This window comes from Marmota monax, unplaced genomic scaffold (genome assembly GCF_021218885.2).
Source record: "Marmota monax isolate L192 unplaced genomic scaffold, Marmota_monax_Labrador192_F-V1.1 WCK01_AAM20220418_F8-fsc00046, whole genome shotgun sequence".
In the NCBI taxonomy this organism is placed as follows: Eukaryota; Metazoa; Chordata; class Mammalia; order Rodentia; family Sciuridae; genus Marmota; species Marmota monax.
The window spans coordinates 2991123-3011036 of record NW_026692486.1 but is presented as its reverse complement, the minus strand read 5'-3'; the positions used below and the strand labels follow the sequence as shown (position 1 = coordinate 3011036).

At 34.9% G+C, this 19914-nt stretch overlaps 1 protein-coding gene across 5 annotated transcripts in view; it reads right to left on the bottom strand.

The window, feature by feature from the left end:
• Positions 1 to 19914, bottom strand: part of Miga1 (mitoguardin 1) — a 73058-nt gene that overhangs the window by 52001 nt on the left and 1143 nt on the right. For 3 of the 5 annotated variants that reach the window (XM_046443177.2, XM_058578944.1, XM_046443178.2), the window contains exons 2-5: positions 16856 to 16969; positions 6619 to 6796; positions 4839 to 4975; positions 2756 to 2882 (exon numbers count right to left, since the gene is read on the bottom strand). In XM_046443177.2, coding sequence (XP_046299133.1) covers positions 2756 to 2882; positions 4839 to 4975; positions 6619 to 6796; positions 16856 to 16954 — 541 coding nt within the window. In that variant the 5' untranslated portion in view covers positions 16955 to 16969. Of the gene's footprint in view, positions 1 to 2755; positions 2883 to 4838; positions 4976 to 6618; positions 6797 to 16855; positions 16970 to 19796; positions 19909 to 19914 lie in introns of all 5 variants that reach the window. The other 2 variants (XM_058578943.1, XM_058578942.1) reach the window with 1 other exon arrangement.

Sequence of the window (19914 nt, the reverse complement as noted above, 5' to 3'; positions counted from 1 at the left end):
CTACCACTGAGCCACTGGGGGGGTGGGAGAGGGGTGGGGGGGTGAATGTACACCTCTTTTTCTCCAAGTTAAAAAAAAAAAAAAACATGCTGGCCAAAGTTATTATGCACTTCAACCAAAACTAAAATATATTAAAACTTCAACTTTTCTGCATTAAGAAAAAATATTTAAAAGTTCCTTAAGAATCTGGACAAGTCATACTCAAGATTTTTTTAGAATATTTAGATAAAGACTACCTCTCCTCTAAAGGCATTTCTTTAATCATCTGTAGAATGCAGAACATGAAACAAAATCATCTTCACATGCAATGTAGAACTTATCCTTGTTTGATTTTTCTGTAGCAAATATCATGCTTTTGATTTTTTCATTCTAAAAATCTTATGCACTTAAAAGATAATTGTAGGTGGATTGAGTTGTAGCTTAGGGGTAGAGCACTTGCCTCACACATGTGAGGTCCTGGATTCAATCCTCAGTACCACATAAAAAAAAAGCAAGTGAATAAAATAAAGATATTGTGTACATCTATAACTAATATATATAAAAAGATAATTGTAGCCAGGCACAGTAGAGTACACCTGTGATCCTAACTACTTTGGAGGCTGAGGCAGGAGGATCCCAATTTCAAGGCCAACCTATGAAACTTAGTGAGGTTCTGTCTCAAAATAAATTATATAAAAAGGTCTGAGGGTGTACCCTCAGTGGTACCCCACCACCACCACACTCTTCAATCTCTAGTACTCATTTGGGGTAGGCAATGACCATTATATCTATCCTCTTTTCTGTAAGCTATCTAACTCTACACTATTTTTCCTTTCCTTACACTATCCCCTATCTATCTGTCCAATTATTTTGGCTGAACACAGGAAAATTACCTAAGATCAGAGTTGTCCAAAGATAAAAGATGACTCCTTGGGAAGTACTGTGGTTCCACTTCATTGTGGAACATGACCCAGACCACCATATCTCATCAGTTTTATAACAGGACGTCAAATATAAGTCACCAGACTTTTTCTTTTTTTTTTTTTTTTGGTTTTGGGGATTGAACCCAGCGGGGGATCAACCATTGAGCCACATCCCCAGTCCTTTTTTACATTTTTTTATTTTGAGACAGGGTCTCGCTAAGTTGCTGAGGCTGCTTTTCAACTCATGGTTCTCCTGCCACAGGCTGCCAAGATGCTGGGATTACAGGATATGCTACTAGACAAGTCACAGATCTTTTTAGAATGTCAGTTTTGGAAAGGGAATTTAAGCAAAAATATAGAAGTGATTAGATTAGGTGACCCACAGGGCTCCTACCAATTCAAATTTTATAATACAGCAAACCTCATTGCAGCTTATCTGGTATTGCTCTACTTTTCTTCAATTTAAGTGCTGAGTATTCTAACAGAATCTGTGACTGAAGATTTACTAGACAGAGTTATCTAGAAACAGAGTGAGCTTAATTCTTTGGTGACCTTTGGAGAAAATGGTAAAAGAAGTATTCTTCCTTACCCTTTGCAGAAACCCCCACTGTAATACCACTGGAGGTGATATAGCCTAACTATTCCAGACCATGGGAATACCCTAAAAGCACACAGCCTTTTACTAAGACAACCCTTGTACTGCTCTCCAGGGCCACATCAAAGATTTTAGGGGTTATTTTTTATTTAAAAGGAATGTGGCCTAAAATACAGTGCAAAATATTAGGGAAGGAAAAGCACTTGAATGTTCTGATTCAATAGCAGGTTCAGGGTTTTTTGTTGTTCAGGGTTTTTTGTTGTTGTTCCCTCCCTACACAAGGCTCCAGTGAGGCTCCCTAGACATACTTGTGGTCAAGTCAAGAGTAACACTGAGATGGGATACACAGAAGATTTTCTTTCTGCTTAATTTCTCTGGATATAGGAAGAATACAAATGACAGCAGATGAAGTAAAGTGTATTTGGATAGATTATTAGAGAAGAGTCATTAGGTTAGCTTAATGTAGTAGGCTTAATGATCGCTACACAAAAACAGCAAGTTCTAACCAGAATCTGTTCTACCTTATGTGAAAAAAAGTATCTTTGCAGATGTAATTAAGGTAAGGATCCTAATGAGATTGTCTTAGATTATCTGGTGGACCCTAAATTCAATTACAAGTGTCCTTTTTTTTTTTTTGGTATTGGGGATTGATCCCAGGGGTGTTTAACCACTAAGCTACATCCCTACATCCCAGGCTTTTATTATATCTTATTTAGAGACAGGGTCTCATTGAGTTGCTTAGGGCCTTGCTAAATTGCTGAGGCTGGCCTTGAACTTGCAGTCCTCCTGCCTCAGCCTCTCAAGCTGCTGAAATTACAGGTATGCTCTACCATACTTGGCACAAGTGTCCTTTTAAGAGACGTGAAGGGAGATTTAATGTCCACAGAGAATGCAACAGAAAGACCCGAGGCAGAGGTGGAGTAATGTGGCCACAAGCCAAGGAAGGCTAGCAGTCACTAGAAACTGAAAGAGACAAGGAATGAACTCTCCCATAGGCCTCCACCTTGATTTCATCTCAGTGATAAAGACTTCAGACTTCTGGCCTCCAGAACTCTGTGTGAATAAATTGCAACTATTTAAGGCACCACATTTTTAGTATTTTGTTACAGCACCATCAGGAAATTAATAAACTGGTGATGCTATATAGACTAGATTCAACAGATACAACATTTTAAAATTATAGTTGCTCTTCTTAAAACAATTCAGTTGTTTTAGTTTCAAAACTCAATATCTTAAAACTTTATCATGTTATTCTTACCCATTAAGTATAAGTTCTCAGGAGTGGTCACAGGAATATTTACAAGTTTAACATCATCTTCATCCGCTTTGTCCCAGGAATTAGAATTGCCACAAGCACAGCTATGGCAGGAATTGACACTCTGGACCTAAAAGTAAGATTAATAAAAGTTCCTTTAAAATCTCTCTAGAATACTATATTTATTTATATTTATTAATTATTTACATAAATCCTATAGCAGGGGAAACAATCAATGCAATTTTCACCTGAAGAAATAATTCTGATTATATTCAACCAAAATTAGGATTCATATGACCCTAAATATTCTGAGTCTCTGTTTGCTCAAAAATACATAAGTAGAACAATATTTTGAATATAAATCAGTTATTTCCATAAGCATGAGGCAGTTATTTTTATAATGTTATCTAGCTTATTTCCCTTTTAGAATGTTTGACAATGCTGACTCTTTGCCAAATGAGAATTAAAAGTGTGTATCATTATTGTACATACTCTTCAACCTTAGCAAGGTCCACTACATCATATTTGAATCACCTCTATGCAAATGAATTACAAATCCCTAATTCCAATTATGTTTTCTTTTGAGTAATCCAGATCTATATTTTCTTCTGCCTACTAGTTGATTCCACCTGGTTTTCTGCTGGCATCTCAAATTGACTACATCATAAAAAGAAGTTCAGCATCTTCCCACAACAAAAATTCCTCCTCCTCCCAAGTTCACTAATATTTCCAATTCCCATAATTTATCAAACAAACAACAACAACAACAACAAAAAAAAAAAAAAAACAGGAAGTCATCTCCAACAGGTCTTCCCACGTCTTTCATATCCAGTGACTAAGCATTTCTAGATCCTTTTTTCTCCTTTCTACTTCTGTTAACATGACCATAATTTAGGCACTCATAACCTACTGACTACAGGGCAGAAAATCCAGGCAGAAATCTGGGTTTATACCCCTGGCAGGAAAATGATGAGGCTGGCTGAAGAAGTACAGTAAAGCGATTCTGAAAACTTGTTATATTACTATCATGAAATTCCCCATGTCTAATTCTAGTTAAAAATAAAAGTTTCAAATTTCAATTGAAAAATTTCTAAATAGGTATTTCTGACACTGAACTATAGGTATACTCTTTATTATCCTGTTCAATTTCATAGCACAGAAAGTCTACAGGTCTTTGATCTAGATGTTCCTACTCATAAGCCTTTAAAAATTTATATTTTTACTGGGCATGGTGGTACATGCCTGTAGTATCAGGTACTAAGGAGGTTGAGGCAAGAGGATTACAAGTTTGAGGCCAGCCTCAGCAACTTAGCAAGGCCCTAAGCAAATTAGTGAGACCCTATCTTGAAAAAAAAAAAAGGACTGGGGGCGTGTATCTCAGAGCGAGCCCCTGGGTTCAATCTCTAGTACAAAAAATAAATAAATAAAAATTTTAAAGATATATAAACTTTATTCCTCACTTGTCAATCAATATTATATTAAGGATTTAGGGGCTGGGGTGGTGGCTCAGTGGTAGAGTGCCTGCCTAGCATGTGCGAGGCACTGGGTTCACTTCTCAGCACCACATATAAATAAAGAAAATAAAGGTCCATTGGACAACTAAAAAATATTTTTAAAAAATATTATATTAAGGATTTCAGGAAGTCTTCCACCTATTAGTTAATACAATATGAACGCTGCAAAAGAGGAGGTAAGGAACCCCACACTTGCCAAATACTTTTCCTTAAGTAGGCTCATCAAGGGATTTTTGTAACTTAGCACAAAGTCTGGCTACATCAATCAGCTTCTTGTATAGCATCTAATTTTGAAGCATTGCTTTCACATCAAAACCACTCTCATAGGATCCTATGAACTATAACACTCACTCAAAGAAACCTGGAACCAAACTGTCTGAAATATTTAGCCAAAAAATACTTTTACCTGCCTGAAGAAAACAAATTAACCAGCTGATTTGATAAGGTTCTTTCTATACAAAGAGCTGTTAAGTGTGTTACACTTAAACTAATATGTAAGAAGAGACATACAACAAATGTTATAATAATAATAATAATAATAATAATAATAAAAAATATGGGTTTTTACTTACAGAAGCCAAACTCTGTGCAGAACCTGAGTATTTACTGAAAAGTCCTCCATTAGCAAAGTTACAAGACTGAGATCCTTTGTCTTTGGTGGAACTTAAAGATAATGTCAAATTCTGTCTACTACTGGAACAACTTGAACCTATTAACAAACATACAAATATTTAAAGTATCAATAATTTTAATAATAATTTTCATGTAAAATTTGAAATTTATATTATATTCATTCAGAAAGCTTCTAATTTTTAAAACATACTCCATTCACCTGAACAAATTATCAAATGTACAATAGTATTAATATTTATATCTCTAATCATTTTTAAAACATTTTTAGGTGTAGATGGACACAATATCTTTATTTTATTTTTGTGTGGTGCTGAGGATCAAAACCTGTGTCTTACATGTGTAAGGTAAGTGCTCTACCACTGAGCTACAACCGCAGCCCACCATCTCTAATTTTTTTTTAATATTTATTTTTTGTTTGTAACTGGAAACGATATCTTTATTTTATTTACTTATTTTTATGTGGTGCTGAGGATCGAACCCAGGGCCTCCCACGTGCTAGGCGAGTGCTCTACTGCTGAGCCACAATCCCAGCCCCTCTAATGTTTTTAAAGCTACTAAAATTTGCTTCTGAAATTAAGAGTCAGTTCACCTAATTAATCAAGAAAATTTGAATGGTCTATTATAATCACTATGAAACCACTAACAACTATTAAACTTCAAACTGTACATTATAACAAAGCAATTCCTTTCCTGAATTATATCTAAACCTTACCCACATTGTATTACATTCAGTTTTTTATACATCTCTCTCCTCCATCCATCTATCCATTTTTCTGGGGCAGATGGCATATCTAAGTTTTTCTTAACAGACCAGGTAAGACACTTCTAGATTCAAATCCCAGTACTTTAAAATTATACAGCCTTGGGTAAATCACTTAACTTTTACTTATCTCAATTTTCCTTTATATATAAAAGCGAACAATCACAAAGAGTTTTGTAGTCCTAATTCACAGGACTGCTATAAAGTTAAATAAAGCACCAAGTATACAGCATCTGTCTAAAATCTAATAAAATTTCAATGAATGATAGCAATCACTACTGCAGTGTTCACTGTGCTTAGTGCAAATTGTTGCTCCTTATGTGCTGGACAAATGCATCATGAAAGCATATCATACACTAAATAAAAATCTGAAAATTCTAGCATGTTCAAGAAAGTATTTTTATTCCTACAATTTAGCAATATGTACCATATCTCTAACAAAAGTTATAAATTCTTTAAAATTCAGCAATTCTTCTACAACTAAAGATTCTGAGGAAATAAAAAAATGTGTGCAAAATAAGAAAACCATGAACATACCACCATGAACAACAATGGAAATGCTTAAATAGATTAGGGTACATTTGTACAAATTTAACCCAAATTATATATAAAAATGATAGTACAGATATATTTTTATAGACCTGGAAAGCTATTCTTAATACAAATTTACTTATAGATAACAGCAAATTTTATACCTCAATATAATTAGGTACAAATACAAATGGAAAGACACACTAAAGCACTATCAGTAGCTATTTCTGTGCAGTAGAATTTCAAGTGATTTTAATTTTTTCTGTTTACTTTTCTATATTTTCTAGTCTTTCTAAAATGTTTAATTACTTATAAGTTAAATATTAAGGAAAAAATTTTGAAGACTGAAATGCTGAAATCCCTGTATTTCATCCATGATTTACACAAGAAATTTCTTCTGTGGACTTGGTTCAGCTATTTTCACATACCTTTGTCTGATGCTGCTCTTTTAGTGTACTCCAGTAAGAGGTGCTCTGGTTCCCATGGTAATATTTTTCCTTTCTTCTTTCCACGTTTTCTTTTAAAGTGATGGGCCAGAAAAACTACAGATATAGCACTCACTGCAGTTACAACAAACAACTTTTTAGCTACCGGCGAAAATTTGATCTGGAAAAGACGCAGTTAGTTTGAAAAAAAATCTTTTTTATTTGTCCAATAAAAATAAAAGCATAATACTAAATTCACTCTTAATCTAAACTACTTATAAATATTACAAGGAGAATACAATTTTACTCTTTTACAAATAACAGTTTGATGTAAAGAAAATTTTTAATATAATAATTTATTACTTTTCTGAGGTTCTCAAACAAAAAATATGGCCCCAAAGTTGGGAGAACAAAATAATTCAACCCTGTGAATCTTTTTTGAGCAAGTAATAATTAAACCATGCAACTGAAGCTGTATCAAACAAGATTTTTTATTACAGAAATGATTAAAGCAAACTTCTATTTATTTATTTTTAAATATTTATTATTTTAGTTTTAGGTGGACACTATATCTTTGTTTTATTTTTATGTGGTGCTAAGGATCAAACCCAGTTCCTAATGCATGGTAGGTGAGCACTCTACCACTGAGCCATAACCCTAGCCCCTAAATCAAACTTTTAAAAAATCTGTTCTATTAGTTATACATGACAGTAGAATGCATTTTGACACATTATAAACAAATAGAGCACAACTCCTCATTCCTCTGGCTGTACATGGTGCAGCGTCACACTGGTAGTGTAGTGTAATCATACATGTATATAGGGTAATAATGTCTGTCTCATTCCATCATCCTTCCCACCCCGATATCCTTTCCCCTCCCCCCACTCCCCTCTACCCAATCCAAAGTTCATTCATTCTTCCTTACCCACCCCCCATAAATCAAACTTTTAAACTGACCCAATTTTTAAAAAATTACCTGGAAATCTAAGCCAACAAAAGTTAACTCAATTTCTAAATACCATATAAATAAGCCATTTTATTCATGAATTATTCAACAAATCAAATATTTGATACTCAAATAAGATACTCTGAATCTTACAAAGTACCAGGAATGTGCTATGAATTAAAATCTTCTTGTAATTCTATTCAACATATACTAAGTGCCTACCACTGATTAGGAAACATTTAGTATATAGAGGTCACAGATGTTGCTTCCATCAAATAGTATAATAACTCACAGTTGAGACAGATATATTGGCAAATAATTACAAAACACTGTGACAGATACAGTTGTATGAGGACTAAGTACTAATATCATATCAAGAAGTAATTAACTTTCTCTCAGGGGACAGACTCTACTATTCATCTAAAATGCAGAGAAACTATAAAATAAAGCTAACAGATTGGAACACAGCTGGAAAAAGTGTCACTACCAACCTCACAGCAAAAAAATAAAGTCAGACAAATGGCTGGTTCTCAACTTTTTGAACCCAGGTCATCCAGACAGAAAATCAAAATAGAAAAAATAGAGCTAAATTGTATCCTAGAACAAATGAACCTAACAGAACATTCCATCTGAAATATACATTTTTCTCATGAGTACATGGAACATTCTCCAGGACAGATCATGTGATAGACCAAAAAAAAAAGTCTCAACAAATCTTTAAAAATTGAAATCATATTGAGCATCTTTTCTGAGCACAATGCAATAAAACTAGTAATCAAGAACAAGAAAAACTTCAGAAAACACAAATACATGAAAATTAAACAACTTACTCTTGAATAACCAATAGACTGAGGAAGAAATAAAAAATATTTAAAATTTCCTGGGGGGAGAAATGAAGAAACAACGTAAAAACACATGGGATATAGTAGCAAAAGCAGTAAGATAGGTTTATAGATATCAATGTCTACATCAAGAAAGAGAATAGGTATCACACACTGTAATCCTAGTGACTTGGGAGGCTGAGGCAGGAGGACCTCATTCAAGGCCAGCCTGAGCAACTCAGCAAGACCGTCTCAAAATAAAAAAATAAAAATGGTTGGGGATGTGGCTCAGTGGTAGAACACCACTGGGTTCAATGCCTACTGAAAAAAAAAAAATAAAGAGAAGAAAGATCTCAGTTACAACAACAACAACAAAACAACCACCACCTACCAGCACATCTCAAGGAATAAGAAAATCAAGAACAAACCAAACCCAAAATTAGTAGAAGGAAAAAAATCAAAGATCAGACAAGAAATAAATGCAACAGAGGGAGAAAGAAAACATAAATACTAAAGAGCCATCAGAGAGCTAGTTCTTTCAAAAGATATATAAAATTGACAGACTAAGAAAAATAGAGAAAACTTAAGTTAGTGTTCCATTATCTAAGATATGGATAATATCTAAGATAATAAATATATAAAAAATTTATTTTGGCTCATAGTTTTAAGGTTTCAATATATGATCAGTTGGCCCCATTGCTTTGGGTGAAGCAGCAGATCATGGTAGCAGCAAAACCACTTACTTCATGGTCAGAGGAGTGAACCAGAACAAAGAACTGGGTCCCACAGTCCTCTTCAAAGGCATACCAAGGGCAACCAAGATGGCAAAAAGGAAGTCAAGAGACAGAGACCTCTCATATGTACTCACCTCCTAAAGGCCCTACCACCTCCCAAAAGCACCATAAGGCTAGGAAGCAAGCCTTTGCCACATGGACCTTTGAGGGATACTTATCCAATCCATAGCAATACTCCAATAAAATCTGACACATTACAACTGACAGCACAGAAATACAAAGAATCATTATAGATTATTATGAACAGTTACAAGCTAACACATTTAATAACTCAAAAGGACAAATTATGGACACATACCCTTTGGTAGGGTGTTTTTTTTTTTTTGGTAGTGCCAGGGATTGAACCCAGGGCCTGTGCATGGGAGGCAAGCCCTCTTCCAACTGAGCTATATCCCTAGCCTCATTTAGCAAGGTTAAATCATAAAGAAATACAAAAATCAGGCATGATGGTCATGCCTGTAATCCTAGCTACTCCAGAGGCTGAGTAAGGAGGATCAAAAATTCAAGGCCAGGCTGGGTAACTTAATAAGACCCTGTCTCAAAATAAAAATTAAAAAGGGTGAGGGATATAGCTCAGTGGTGGACAACTTGCCTAGAATATGTGAGGCCCTGGGTTCAATCCCCAGTACCACACACAAAAGTTTTGTTTTCACTATCATCAAGTGGGGTTCATCCCAGGGATGCAAGGATAGCTCAAAGTATATGAATCAATAAACACAATAAATCACACCAACAGATTGAAACACAGAACTCACATGATCATCTTAAGAGATGCAAAAAAAGCATCTGATAAAAGTCAACACCCCTAATGACAAAAACACTGAAGGATGTTTTGAAAGAATATATATCAACATAACAAAGGCCATACATAATAAGCCAACAGCTAATATGTACTAAAAAAAAAATTGAAAGCTTTCTAAGATCTGGAACAAGCCAAGGATAACCACTTTCACCACTTTTGTTCAATACAGTAGCCAGAACAATCAGACAGAAGAGATAAAGGGCAACCAAGTTGGCAAAAAGGAAGTCAAATTGTCACTGTTTGCAGATGATGTGATTGTATATAAAGAAAACCCCAAAGACTCCACCAAAAAACTACTAGAACCAATAAACAATTTAGAAATTTGCAGGATATAAAATCAAAATTTAAAAATCTTCAGCACTATTATATGTCAATAGCTAATTACCTGAAATAGAGATCAAGAAAGCAACCTGATTTACAAGAGCTATCAAAAAAAAAATACAAAAAACTTAAAAATAAATTTAACCAAAGAGAAAATATCTCTACAACAAAAACTATAAAACTCTGATGAGCTGGGTGCTGGTTCAAGCCTGTAATCCCAGGAAGTGTGGAGGCTGAGGCATGAGGATCACAAATTCAAAGACAGTCTCAACAACTTAGGGAGGCCCTGTCTCAAAACAAAAAAGAAAAAAGGTTGGGGATGTGGCTCAGTGGACAAAAAAAATTTTTAAAAGATGAAAAAATTTGAAGAGGACATAAAAAAGCTGAAAAACATTCTATGTTAACAAATTGGACGAATAAATATTGCTAAAATGACCATGCTACCCAAAGCAATCTACAGATTTAATGCAATAAATAAAATACCAAAGATATTCTTCACATAACTAGAAAAACAATCTTAAAATTTGTACAGAATCACAAAACCCCCAAATATCCAAAGTAATCTTGAGGAAAAGGAACTAAGCAATAAGCATTATACTACCTGACTTCAAAATATACTGCAAACCTGTCATAATCAAAACAGAATGGTTTTTGGCATTAAAAATAGACACAAAGACTAATGGAACAGAATAGAGAACCTAAAGGTAAACATGTACAATTACAGTCAGCTGTTTTTTGAAAAAAGTGCTAAGAACATACACAGAAGAAAGGACAATGTTTTCAGTGAAATGGTGCCGGGAAAACTAGGTATCCACATGCAAAGGAATGAAACTAGACCCCTATCTCTCATCAGTTACACTAGTTGCAAAAAGGCCTGAGTAAGGAGGATCAGTGCACTGAAGAGCCACTCCATTTTGCCTTGAAACTATGAAATGACTACAGAAAAACATAAGGGAAATGTTTCAGGATATTGGAATGAACAAAGGTTTTCTGGTCAAGACCTGAAAGGCATAGAACAAATGCAAAATGGGATCACATCAAACTAGAAGTTTCTGCATAGCAAAGGAAATAATCATCAGAGGGAAAAGATAATCTATGGTACAGAACAAATACTTGCAAACTAACAGCTGACAAGGGCTCATATCCAGAGTATGGAACTCAAAAACTCAGTATCACTACTGTCATGTATAACTAATTAGAACAACAACAACAAAAAAAAACCCCATCAGTATCAAAAAAAGCCAACTCAGTTAAAATATGGACAATATAGGGCTATGGGTGTATCTTAGTGGTAGAGCAGAAGCCAAGCATTCATGAAGCCCTGGACTCAATTCTCAGGACTAGAAAACAAAATATAACATGAAAGACCTAAACAGACATTTCTCAAAAGATGGCCATAATCTCAGCTACTTGGGAGTCTACTTGAGGCAGTAGGACTGCAAGTTCAGGCCAGCCTTAGCAACTTAGCAAGAACTTTCATCAGGGGGCTGGGGATGTGCCTCAAGCGGTAGCGCGCTCGCCTGGTATGCGAGCGGCCCGGGTTCGATCCTCAGCACCACATACACACAAAGATGTTGTGTCCGCCCAAAATTAAAAAATAAAAAATAAAAAAAAAAAGAACTTTCATCAAAGATAAGGGCTGGGGATGTGGCTCCTGGACGTTCAATCCTCAGCACCACAAAAACAAAGAAATAACACTAGGAATCATCTACGAAATGCAAATCCAAATCACAGTGAGGGACTTGGGGTATAGTGCAGTGGTAGAGCATTTGCCTACTACGTGAAGCCCTGTATTCAATCTCCATCATGAAAAAATAAGCAAGCAAACAAGCAAACAAACAAACAAAAAAAAAACTACAGTAAGCTATCACCTCACTCCAGTAAAAATGGCTATTGTCAGCAGGTGCAATTAAGATCCCTGTAATCTTAGCAACTAATGGAGGCTGAAGGCAAGAAGACTGCAAGTTTGAAATCAGCCCTGGTAACTTGGACCCTGTCTTAAAATAAAAAAATTAAAAATGGCTGGGGATGCAGCTCAAAGGTAGAACTAGAAGGTCCAGGTTCAATTCCCAGTTCCAAAAAAAGAGAACATTTTCTTTTTTTAAAAAAATATTTATTTTTTTAGTTTTAGGTGGATATAATATCTTTTTTAAAAAATATTTTTATTTTATTTATTTATTTTTATGTGGTGCTGAGGATCGAACCTAGGGCCTTGCGCATGCTAGACGAGCACTCTACCACTGAGCCACAACTCCAGCCCTAGGTGGACACAATATCTTTATTTTTTATTTTTATGTGGTGTTGAGGATCGAACCCAGCGCCCCGCGCATGCCAGGCGAGTGCGCTATCACTTGAGCCACATCCCCAGCCCAAAAGAACATCTTCAAAAACACAAAAGATAACAAATGCTAGCAAGGGGGTAGAGAAAAAGGAACACTTTTTGCACTCTGTTGGTGAAAATGTAAACTGGTACAGCAATTATGGAAATCAGTATGGAGTTTCCTCAAAAAAATTAAAAACAGGGGCTGGGGATGTGGCTCAAGCGGTAGCCTGCTTGCCTGGCACGTGCGGGGCATGGGTTCAATCTTCAGCACCACATAAAGATAAAGATGTTGTGTCTGCCAAAAATTAAAAAATAAATATTAAAAAAATTCTCTCTCTCTCTCTCTTAAAAAAAATTAAAAACATAACTACAATATGATCTAGCAATCCCACTATTAGGTACATATCTGAAGGAAATAAATCATATGTTGAAGAGACAACTGTACTCCCATATTTACTACAGTATAATTCACAACAGTCATGAAATGAAAACAACCTAAGTGTCTTATCAACTGATAAATGGTTATAGAAAATGTGGTACACAATGGAATATTACTAATCCATTAAAAAGAACAAAATCCTATCATTTCATATAATAATAACATGGGTGAAACTGGGCATCATTATATTAAGTGAAACACTAGGCACAGAAAGATTGTATATGTGGAATCTAAAAAAAGATGATCGCTTAGTAGTTGAAAGTAGAACAGTGGTTACCAGAGGCTGGGAAGAGAAGAGAAAAAGGAAGGGAAGGAGAAAGATTGATCAATGAGTAATAAGTTGTAGTTAGATAAGAGTAAGAAGTTCTGGTGTGCTATTGTAGAGTGACCACAGGCAACAATTACATGTTTCAAAAAGCAAGAAAGGCCAGGCATGATGGCACACATGTATAATCCCAGCAACTCAGGAAGCTAAGAAAAAAAGGATCACAAGTCGAAACCCACTTCAGCAAATTAGCAAGGCCCTAAGCATGCTAATGACTATTTAAAAATAAAAAGGGCTGGGGATGTGGCTCAGTGGTTAAGCACCACTGGATTCAATCCCTAGTACAAAAGAAAAAAAAAAAAAAACAAGCAAGATGGAAAGATTTTGTATGTTTTCACCATTAAGAAATGATAAAAGTTTGAGGAAAGAGGTTTAACCTGACTTAAATATTATACAGTGTATACATGCCATCAAAACATTATGATACCCGATTAATATGTACAACTTTTAATATGTACAACTTTTGTTTTTAGCCAGGCTTGCTGGTGTGCACCTGTAGTCCCAGCTATTCAGGAGGCTAAGGCATGAGGATCACTTGAGCCCAGGAGTTAAAAGACCAGCCTAGGCAATGTATTGAGACCCCATCTCAGGTGGTCTCAATATCCAAAGTGAGTGAAAGGAAAAATATCCCATGGAAATAGTAACCAAAGATTTAAACAGATCAATTTCAAGCAATGAAACTGAAGACACCATCAAAAGCCTACCAAAAAGGAAAAGCCCAGGACTCTCAGCTGAGTTCCACCAGACCTTCAATGAAGAACTAACACCAGTCCTTCTCAAATTATTTCATGAAATAGAAAAGAAAAGAAGGAAACCCAAACTCAGCCTATGAAGCTAGTATAATCCTGATACCAAAACCAGACAAAGACACATTAAAAGAAAGAAAACTTCAGACCAATATGCCTGATGAAGATAGATACAAAGATTCTTAATAAAATACTGGCAAATCACATATAATAACATATTAAAAAGACAATGCACTATGATCAAGTGGGGTTCATCCCAGGGACACAAGGTTGGTTCAACTTATGGAAATCAATAAATGTAATTTACCACATCATTACATTTAAAGACAAGAATCACATGATTATCTCAATAGATGCAGAAAAAGCATTTGACAAAAGACAGTGTCCATTCATGTTCAAAACACTAGAAGAACTAGGGATAATAGAAACATACCTCAACATTGTAAAAGCTATATACATTAAACCCAAGGCCAACATCACTCTAAAAGGATTGAAAGCAGTCCTTCTAAAAACTGGAACAAGACAGGGATGCCCTCTTTTCCCATTTCTATTCAACATAGTCCTTGAAACTCTAGCCAGAGCAATTAGGCCCAAGAAAGAAATTAAAGGAATACAAATAGGAATAGAAGAGCTCAAACTATCCCTATTTGCCAAAGACATGATCCTATATTTAGAAGACCCAAAAATTCCTTCAGAAAACTTCTAGAACTCATAAATGAATTCAGCAAAGTAGCATAATATAAAATGAACACCCATAAATCAATTGTGTTCTTATACACCAATGATGAATCAGCTGAAAGAGAAATTTGGAAAACTATCCCATTCACAATAAGCTCAAAAAATAAAGAAAATATCTGGTGATCAATCTAACAAAAGAGGTGAAAACTATATTGAAAACTACAGAACATTAAAGAAAGAAATTGAAGAAGATCTTAGAAGATGAAAGATCTTCCATGTTCTCAGATAGACAGAACTAATATTATCATAATGGATATACTACCAAAAGCACTATACAGATTTAATGCAATTCCTATTAAGGTTCTGATAATGTTCTTCACAGAAATAGAAAAAAAGCAGTCATGAAATTCATTTAGAAAAAATAAGAGGCCCAGAATAGCCAAAGCAATCCTTTGCAAGGAAAGTAAAGCGGGAAGCTTCATAATACCAGGCATTAAATTATACTACAGAGCTACAATAACAAAAACAGCATAGCATTAGCACCAAAACAGACATGAAGACCAATGGAACAGAATAGAAGACAGAGACAAACCCATATAAATATGTGGATGCCAACACATAAGAAGAAGATGGGGAACAGAAGTTCAGTGGATTAGACAAGAGGAATAAAGGGAAAGGAAGGGGAATAGGAATAGGAAAGAGTGGAATGAATTGAACATAACTTTCCTACATGATGTGAAACTCCACATCATGTACAAGCACAAGAATGGGATCCTAATTAGAGTAAGTTATACTTCATGTATATATAATATGTCAAAATACACTCTACTGGGGGTCTGAGGCTGTAGCTCAGTGGTAGAGCACTTGTCTAGTATGTGTGAGGCACTGGGTTCTATCCTTAGCACCACATAAAAATAAATAAAATAAAAGCATTCTGCCCATCTACAACTACAAAAAAAAAAAAAAACTTAAAAAAATGAAGGGGTAGGGCTGGGATTGTGGCTCAGCGGTTGAGCGCTCGCCTAGCATGGGAGGGACCCGGGTTCGATCCTCAGCACCACATTAAAAAAAAAAAAATAAAGGCATTGTGTTAAAGAAAAAAAAAAGAAGGAGTAATAAAAAATTTATCACAGTAAATAAACCCCTTAGCTCTAACATAAAGAGCACTCTATTCAACAACATCAATATATATATATATATATATATATATATGCTTCTCACATGCATGTGCAACATTTTCCCATGTAGCCCAGATATTAGAACACAAATTAAGTCTTAATAGATTTAAAAAGACATCCATCATACAAAATTATCTTTTCTAACCACAACAGGATGAAGTGAAATCAATAAGAGGTAAAACTGAAAACTTTCCTAACTGTGTAAATTAAACTCATGCTCAAACAACCAATGGATCAAAGAAGAAATCACAAGGGAAATTACAAAATACTTAAGGCAAATGAAAATGAAGACATAACATGACTACTGGCTGTCAAGAGCATCAAGAGGTATGGGTAAGTGTTGACAAATAATTATAGTTTTGAGTTTTACAAGATGAAAAAGTTCTGGAAATTGGTTGCACAGCATGACCATTCTTAATGCTACTGAACTGTATACTTAAAAATGGTCAAAATGGCAAATTTTATATTATATGTCTTTTTACTACAATACAATTAAAAGGACTCTAATGGTGAGAATAAGTCTTTTGAAAATAATAGTAATAGACTGCATAAATTCACTTAAGATAGAAAAAACAATTTTAAGTTATGCATTTTTTAGTAACTAAATAAAACCAAAAACAAAACAGGAAATAATACAAATCAAGTAGGTTTTATATTAATAAACATTCTGAAAAATACCATATAAAAATCTCAGGGGTTGGAGGATGTAGCTTAGGGGTAGAATGCCTACTTGGCATGTGTGAGGCCCTATGTTTGATTCACAGTATCAAAAAGTAAAATTTCCAACTGAAACTGAAATACTGGAAACAAAATATGCTCTGAGCAATAAACTTATCATTCATCTATGTATTTATTTCTTTTGTTTACCTGAGAAAGAGAATTGTACCAAGACAGAGGAAGATCAAACACTCTTAATGCTGCTGTCTTCAAGGAAAACTGTGATTCCCTTACTGTTTCTTCTGACATGACTCCTCTTGTAATCTACATTAATTGAAACATTAAGAACTTATTAGTCACAAAGATTTCTGGTTACTTTACCAATGAAAGATACAAATTAAAACTACCAGCCTTTTCTAAGGGAGTTAATTATTTATCATTTACAATTGAGCTGAAATTATATTTATTATATTTATTAATCACCAAGGCATCAAAATAGAAAATAAGCTAGATTTGCACTTAATCTTAGCCAAAAGGCCCAGAAGTGATGAAAATGATCTATAGCAGGGCATAGTGGAACACATCTGTAATCCCAACAGCTTGGGAGGCTGAGGCAAGAAGATCACAAATTCAAGACCAGCCTTAGCAATTTAGAGAGATCACCAGCAAGTTAATGAGAATCTATTGCAAAATGTAAAATAAAAGGACTAGGGGGGCTGTGGTTGTAGATCAGTGGTAGCACACTTGCCTAGCATGTGTGAGGCACTGGGTTCAATCTTCAGCACCACATAAAATAAATAAAATAAAGGTACTGTGTTCATCTACAACTAAAAAAAAAATAATAACATAAATAAATAAACAAATAAATGGACTGGGGATATAGCTTACTGGTAAAGTGTCCCTGAGTTAAATCCTCAGAAAGAAAATTATCTAGATTTAAACTTTGAATTCAGGTAGTAAATTTTCCTTAGAAAATTACAAGCTCTAGATTCTCTCATCTCTGAGTAAATAAATTTATCAGCACTTAGCTGGTACAGTCACACATACCTATAATCCCAGTTACTTGAGAGGCTGAGGCACAAGGATGAGTAATTCAAGGACAGCCTAGACAACTTAGTGAGATCTTGTTTCAAAGGGACAGGGATGTAATTCAGTGGTATGGTGCTTGTCTAATATGTGTAAGACCCTGGGTTCAATCACCAGTACTCCAAAAAAAAAAAAAAAAAAAAAAAAAAAAAAAACAGACAAAAAACTACTTTAGATAATAATTTAAAATCTACTTCTTCCTATTGATTTCCTTCACATAACACTTGAAGTAGGGAGTTGCTGAATGGAATCTGAAACAGACTTCTGCAGCTAGAAAAAAATCTCAGAGCTGGGCTAGGTGATGGCATACCTGTAATCCAAGCGGCTGGCCAGCCTCAGCAAAAAGCAAAGCGCTAAGCAACTTTCAGTGACACTCAGTCTCTAAATAAATACAAAACAGGGCTGTGGATGTGGCTCCATGATTCAGTTCAATCACTGGTACCAACAACAACAACAAAAAACTCAGAATTCACTAACTAAACCTCAGAACTCCTGCATTTATTCCTCTACTGATTCATTTAAAATTTTTTTCAAAGAAATACCAAATACGTGTTATGTTTTTTTGATACTGTTTTAATGTGTGCTCTTTCTCTTGAAGGGAAAATCAGATATCTACTTTTTTTTTTTTTTTTCCTCCAAGAGATGGGTTTCTCTAGGTTGCCCAGGTTGACCTATAACTTCTGGACTCAAGTGTGTAGCCTCTCCAGTAGCTGGAACTCCAGGCAGGAACCATGTACCCAGTCACAAAAAGTCAGATTTTTATTTTTTATTTATTTTTTTAAATAGTTTTAGTTGTATATGGATATAGTAACTTTATTTTTTTATGTGGTGCTGAGGATCGAATCCAGTACCTCACATGTGCTAAGCAAGTGCTCTATCTCTGACTCACAAACCCAGCCCCCCAAAAGTCAGATTTTTAAAGAGGAGGCAGATGTCACTCAGAGAGGTCCTTAAGGTAGTAGGCCCCTCATAAGAACATGAGGGCTCAGGGTCTGGATCTCTGCTTCATAGACCTAGAAACTCAATTTTATTGGTGTATACAGTTGAACATCCACTAAAGGTCACATGCATTCATTTATAATTGAGAAATACTCATCTAGTGATCAAAATATTTATACATGCTACAAAACATACTCTATAAAGAAGATTGTAGAAAGCTAAATTAATCAGTCAAAAAAGGTTGCCTAGTGAGCATAAGATCAAAGGGTCCTGAGGAACATTTCATTCAAAAAAAGAAAAAACATGAGAACCATCTCTAGTAAACAAGACAGTAATCTTTTCTGGTGACCAGGATATTTATACCAGCCAAATTTAGTATTTCTTTTCTTTGGACAGTGCTGTATATTTTCAAGGAGAAAATAAAAATTACCAATGATCCCCATATAGAAGTTTTTTTTTTTTTGCTTTATTTTCCTTGAAGTCTTTTATTTCCGCATATATCTCTGTGCTTTTTCTAAACTCCAGCAGATCATCCCCTTGTACTAACTCTCTTTTCAGAAGTGTCAAAACCACTGATTAAGTAGTGGTTTCCTTTCAAATCACAGTAACACTTCTCAGGGTAGGATACTCCTACTGATACATACCTTAATCCTTACTAGTCACACTGCAATGTACCCTTGATTCCCCCTACCCATGTTTTAATTACTTTAAGACTCAGTATAATTAGTTTTATTGAAGTATATTATTCCAGCCAACAAACTGTAATATTACACAATAATTTGAGAAATACAGAGGAAATCATGAACCAACAGTTAAGCCAGTGAAAAATATTTCTGTGGAAAATAAGGTCAGGAATGTAGGAGGGTTGGGAAGGAACCATGGCTGTTCTTTTTCTATAATAACTTATATTGTGCTAAATGATGCTCTGAAGGCACATCCAAAACCCACTAAAATATTACTGTAAAAGGGAGGGAAAGCACATTTATTTTTGTCCCTCCCCTAAAAATTGACTCTTTTTTTTTTTTTTTTTGGTACTGGGGATTGGACTCAGGGGTACTTTACACCCCCATCTCTTTTTTTTTTTTTTTTTTTTAAATTTTGAGACAGGATCTCAAGCTGAACTTGCCTCCAATTTGCTATTCTCTGTTTCAGCCTCCAGAATTATTGGGAGATTTGTTGTTGTTGTTGTTGTTGAGCATTTTTACTATTTAAATAGATTATGGATCTATGTTACTGAACTGCAA